Genomic DNA, 6562 nt, shown 5'->3' with positions numbered 1-6562 from the left:
TTACTTAGGGTGAGAGTCCTCCGGATCAAAATCCATTCCCAGATACTTCAATCGGTACCTATCAACAATTATATCCCCATCAATGCAACCATGGTAGTGCTTCACCCTCTGCCCATTCACATTAAATGTCCGAGTTCTATCTTCAGAATTCAATTCAATTTCCCCATGGGGAGAAACGCTTACCGCCTCGAAAGGACCCGATCACTTTGATTTCAACTTTCCCGGTAGCAACTTCAATCTAGAATTACACAGCAAGAGAGGATCACCCTTGTAAAATTCTTGCTTGAGGATTGTTTTGTCATGATATTGTTTCATCCTCTCCTTGTATAATGCTGCACTCTCATAAGCCTGGTACCGGAACTCATCCATCTCATTGAGTTGAAACAATCGAAGGTTGGTTGCTTCTTCCCAATTCATATTCAACTTCTTCAAAGACCACATGGCCTTATGCTTAAGCTCAACTGACAAGTGGCACGCCTTGACAAAAACCAGTCTGAAATGAGAAGTCCCGATTAGAGTTTTGTACGCAGTCCGATAGGCCCAAAGAGCATCATCAAGCTTCCGCGCCCAGTCAATCCTATTTACATTCACAATCTTGGCCAAAATTGTCTTTGTCTCCCGATTGGAGACTTCAACCTGCCTACTTGTCTGAGGATAATAAGGGGTTGCCACCCTATGCTTCACACTATACTTCTCCATCAGCCCAGCGAAGGCTCTATTGCAAAAGTGAGAACCACCATCGCTGATTATTGCCCTCAGAGTACCGAGTGAGTAAATATGTTTTTCTTCAACAATCCCATGACTCTCTTGGCTTCATTGTTCGGTAAAGCCACAACTTCTACCTATTTAGACACATAATCCACAGCAACTAAGATATATTTCATGCCACAAGAGCTCAAAAAAGGGCTAATAAAATTGATTCCCCAAACATCGAACACCTCCACTTCCATCACAAAGTTCATAGGCATCTCGTTCCTCCTACCCATATTCCCTCGTCTTTGGCACTGATCACAAGACCTTACCAACAAATTTGCTTCATAAAAGAGAGTAGGCTAGTAATAACCACATTTGAGAACTTTTGCAGCAGTCCGAGTACCATTATGATGACCCCCAACAGGAGAGTCATGGCACGCCCTCAGAATTTCCATTACCTTACACTCGGGAACACAACGCCTAATGATGTTATCAGTGTACGTTCTCAACAAGTATGGCTCGTCCCAGTAATACATACGAGAATACCGCAAAAACAACTTCTTCTGGTATGACTTTATATCATGAGGAATAATGCCCGTCGCCAAAAATTTGGCGATGTCTGCATACCATGGTGCTACCTCAGCTGTCACTGCTAAAACCCGCTCATCAGGAAAAGCATTATCAATATCTAGCTCATCTAAAGGTCTCCTAGCCTCTTCAAGCCGAGAGAGATGGTCTGCAACCTGATTTTCAGTTTCGTTGCTGTCTTTTACCTCGAAATCGAACTCTTGCAACAACAACACCCATCTAATCAACCGCAGCTTAGCTTTCTTTTTCGTCATCAGATACCTAATGCAGCATGATCAGTGTAAACCACAATTTTAGACCCCAAGAGATAGGCCCGAAGTTTCTCAAAAGAAAAGACTATAGCACGCAGCTCTTGCTCAATCATTGTGTAATTCATCTGAGCTGTATTCAATGTTTTACTAGCATAGTAGATAGGGTGCATATTTTATTATGTCTCTGGCCAAGCACAGCACCAATGGCAAAACCGATCGCTTCGCATATCAACTCGAATGGCAGAGACTAATCAGGAGAAACAATAATAGGAGCAGTGGTCAAACGCTCCTTCAATTCATCTAATGCCTTACGTCACTTCTCATCAAACTCGAACTTAGCCTATTTTTAAAGAAGCTTACACAACGGATTAGCAATTTTGGAGAAATTTTTGATGAAACGCTAGTAGAAATCAGCATGTCCCAAGAAACTCTGGACGCCCTTAACTGAGATAGGTGGAAGAAGCTTTCAAATCACATCAATCTTCATCTGATCGGCCTCAATCCCCTTTTCAAAGATTTTATGCCCTAAAACGATCCCTTCCTTCACCATGAAGTGGCACTTTTCCTAATTCAGCACCAGATTAGTCTCCTCACAATGTTTAAGCACTCGACCCAGATGGTCAAGACAATCATTAAAATAACCACCAACCACAGAGAAATCATCCATAAATACCTCAAGAAAGTCTTCCACCATATCAGAAAATACCAACATCATACACCGCTGAAAGGTAGCCGGTGCATTGCAAAGACAGAATGGCATCCTGCTGAAAGCGAATGTCCCATAAGTACAAGTAAATATCATCTTCTCCTAATCGTCAAGGGCGATGATGATCTGATTGTAGCCAGAATACCCGTCTAGGAAGCAATAGTGAGACCGCCCTGCTAGCCGATCAAGCATCTGATTAATAAAAGGCATAGGGAAGTGATCCTTACAAGTAGCAGTGTTGAGCTTGCAATAGTCCATGAAAACTCTCCAACCTGTCACAGTCCTTGTCAGAATCATCTCATTGTTCGCATTGGGCACCACTGTGATACCTCCATTTTTCGGTACACATTGAACTGGGCTAACCCATTTGTTGTCAGCAATTGGGTAAACCACTTCCACCATCTAACCACTTTATGATTTCTTTCTTTATGACATCTTACATGTTTTTTTCAGTCTCCTTTGATGTTCCAGACTTGGCTTGCTATCCTCCTCTAACTGAATTTTATGCTCACAGATCCCAGAAGGCATCCCTCGAATGTCTGCTATGGTCCAACCATCAGCACACCTATAATCATGCAATATCTCCAAAAGCCTCTTGATCTGATCCTCAGTCAGTAATGCTGAAAAAATCACTAGTAATGTATTATTCAGACCAAGGAACTCATACTTCAGATGTGATGGGAGCTGCTTAAGCTCAAGCTTCGGTGTCTCAATGATAGAAGGCTTTGCTAGAGGAGTTGTTCTATTTTTCAGATCAAGATAAAGATTCTTTGGGTGGTAAGAATATGAGCCCAACCCAACTAGCAAATTAACCGTCTCCTCATAACCCTCCATGTCTTTAGCATCAAAATTGACAAGAATAGCAGAAAGAGCTTCTCCCAAACTTTCTTCTTCCATTTTGAATTCCACAACTTCATCAACAGCATCAAAAGAATCAATCACTGAAATGCTCTCCAAGCACTTGGTAACTTCATCCCCTTACTTTCCTGAAAAGTCACCTCTTCATTATTGACTCAAAATTTTATTTCATTCTTTTCTGAGTCCATAAGAGCTCTTCCCGTAGCAAGGAAAGGTCTTCCCAGAATAATAGGAATATCCCGATCAATAGCATAATCAAGAATCACAAAATTAGTGGGCAACATAAATTTACCAACCCGCACAAGAACATCATCAACAATGCCAACCAGTCATCTGTAATCGCATAGTAGTCAGCCTTGGCATCCCCAAACCTGCTTTCTTGTAAATATCAAGTCGCATTAAATTTATACTCGCCCCATTATCACACAGAGCACGAGCAAAATCATGGTGCCCAACAGAATAAGGAATAGTGAACGCCCCAGGATCTCTCCCTTTTTCTGGAAAGTAGTTGTTGAAATAATGGAACTCACAGTGTAAGTCCAACTCACGGTTTCATGTTGCACCTTATTTTTCTTGGTCAACGGGTCTTTTATGTATTTAGCAAAATCGTGCATCTCCTTGACAGCATCCAAGAATGGAAAGTTCAAAGATAACTGCTTCAGCTGATCATAAAATTTCTCGAACTTAGCCTCTTCCTTCTTCTTCACCAACCTTTGAGGAAAGGGAGGTTTAGATTTGAAGTGCTGAATCAAAGGGCAGAGAGCTCCTTTCACAGTCTGCTTGCTCTTATCATTAGCCACCTTCGAACTTTCTGAAATATCAGCAACTTTCTCTTCACTAGGAACCTCATTAACAATCATTGGTGCATAAGACTGCACCTCTTCCTCTTCATTAATTGGCTCGAGATCAAAAACCTTCCTTTCAACACGTTGGAGTATTTTTCCACTTCAAGTACTAATAGCAAACACACGATCTACATCACCTCCCTCATTCTTCAGATTCAGAATAGTGTCACTGGGAAGTCCTCCCTTCTTAGGAGGGTGCTGCTCTCTAGAAATATCACACATCTGCGACTCAAACTTTTGAATAGCCAATGTATGAGATCCCATTGTTTTTGTTAGCCCAGATAACGTCTTTTCAGACGTGGTTTGATTTTCCAGAACTTTCTCAAGCATTGCCTCCAACCTCAAACTACCTTGATCGTTTGATTGTCCTTTTAGTGGAATGTATAGATTGGAACTCCTATTTCCAAAGTTGTAGTAGTTGTTGTTGTAGTTCCCTTGGTTTGAACCACCATAGTTGTTATAGTTCCCTTGGTTGTCGTTGTATGCACCTTGCCCCTGCTGAGGTCTCCATTGATTTCAATTCTGATTCTGATAACCCCCTTGGATGTCCCCCTTGAGAACATAGTTAGCAAAGTTAACATCCTCGACTTGCATAGGAGGTCCCTCATGATATGGACCCTTTTGGACTTGGTACATCCCATTCAGCATACCTGAAGTGTCTTCGCAAATATTTACCTTCTTATTCTCCTTCTTATCAAACTTCTTAGTTAGCAAAGAAATATTAGTTGCAAGTTGAGCCAATAGCTGCTAAGTATCCTGATTCTCTTTCACTATATTCTGGATCATGACATTCCCATAGGGTACACTATCAGCATTGTTCGAGTGCTAAGCCTGATTGTGCGTAGTCAATCTGTTTAGTAGGTTGGTAACTCAAGTGTAAGATTTATCCATGAAACAACCATCAGTTGCGTTGTTTGAAATTGACTGCGTTATAGGATCCAACCCTCGGTATAACTTCTCCATTAATATGTTCTCCAAAAAACCATGAATCGGAAACTTCTGCAAATATTCTTTAAATCTCTCCCAAGCTTCGTATAATTGTTCCCCCAGTCGCTGCTTGAATTCATAGATTTTGTCACAGATCTCAGCCTTCTTGCTAGGAGGATACCATTTCTTGAGAAAGACAGCTACCATATCTACCCATGTACTAATAGCATTTCGGGGCAGCTTCTCAAACCACGTTTTTGCTTCTCTATCTAAGGAATATTTGAAAAGCCTCAGCCGAATAACCTCTTTTGAAACATGGTTTTGGATGTTATGAGCACATACATCTAAAATGTTCTGCAAATGTCTTTGAGGATCATTATCGGTAGAGTTCCGAAAGTAGCCCTCAAGCTTCAACAATTGGTAGAGAAAGGAGTCAATTTTGACACTTATAGCTCCAACCCGAGGATGAACAATAGCAGATGCATAGTCCTCCTCATCAATCAGATCAGCAAATACATTCTCCTCCTCTGCATCATTCTGGTCATGATGTTAAACACCCTGGTTACCAGGTGATGCACGTTGATTTAACCATGATCACTTGGTTCACAAGGAATAGCAAATAAGGTGTGATGGAATGAGAAAAAGACTTCAATCAAAGCAAACACTATTTAGTAATTTCAAAACCGTATTCCCCGGCAACGACGCCAAAATTTGATACGTTCAAATTACACCTTTTATTAACGTAAAGCGGACGTTGTAAAATATAGTAACCCAACAGGGTTGGGGTCGAATCCCACGGGGAATATGGTGTGAAAGGATTACAAAAATTGTAGAATAATTTATTTAAGTCTAATGTCTTATTCCGATGAATTTATAGAAGGTTGGTTGTTTATGACTAATTGCTAACTAATTGCTTTGGATTGTAATATATGGTAAAAGAAATCAAGGTTGTGTTCCCTCCAAATGAATGCAATGCTTAGGGTTCTAAAATGATATACTTCTAATGGGTCGTTGCATGAGTGTACTTAATCTCTAATGGAGTTCCTAATATTTCCCAATAATTCAGAACAATATCTCTTTATGATTTTCCCAACTACACAAGAGTTTATATCAAGAATGATTAATTATGCCAAGTAAATTCCTCTTATTCCTAAGTGAATTTATTAAACAGGGTTTAAAGCCTTGAGTTCTTTTTATTATTTCTTACCAAACCCTAATTACTTTCCCAAATAAATCAAGGTTTATGTCATAAGCTAATGTTTGCAACCATCAACTAATAATGAATAGAGAAGAACTAACAAAACCCTAACAACCCAATATGCATATATCACAACTAGAAACTCATGCGCAAAACACCCATCCGTGGGTCTACAACCTTGGTAGGGAATTTAGCTACTCATGGAATTGATGAACATGCAAAACATTGTAATTGTAATTGTTATTGAACTTACAAGGAGAATTGAAGATAAACAAAATAGAATAGTCTTGAACCCCTTGAAAAGTACTAAGAACTCAAAGTGCTCAATACAAGTTTTAAAATCACGATGTTTCCAAAAAATAAAACCTAATCAGGTATTTATACAAGTCAGGAAATTTAGAATTAATAAAAACACAACATCCATGTCGGGTTGCAACTCGATGGACCGTCATTGCACATAGACGGTACTGATGAGTTTTGACGGTTCCTCTGATGA

General features: G+C 40.0%; 1 protein-coding gene across 1 annotated transcript; it reads right to left on the bottom strand.

Annotated features, from left to right (window-relative positions):
* LOC132643992 (uncharacterized) lies at positions 1–699 on the bottom strand. Its single transcript, XM_060360520.1, has 2 exons — positions 249–699; positions 1–140 (listed from the first exon to the last, which is right to left on the bottom strand). The coding sequence occupies exons 1-2, from the start codon at positions 697–699 to the stop codon at positions 1–3; spliced, it is 591 nt and encodes a 196-aa protein (XP_060216503.1).
* Positions 700–6562: the final 5863 nt, after the last annotated feature.

The sequence above is a fragment of the Lycium barbarum genome, chromosome 6, assembly GCF_019175385.1.
Source record: "Lycium barbarum isolate Lr01 chromosome 6, ASM1917538v2, whole genome shotgun sequence".
Classification (NCBI taxonomy): domain Eukaryota; kingdom Viridiplantae; phylum Streptophyta; class Magnoliopsida; order Solanales; family Solanaceae; genus Lycium; species Lycium barbarum.
Note: the sequence above shows the minus strand (reverse complement) of the source record. Positions and strands in the feature narration are given on the sequence as shown.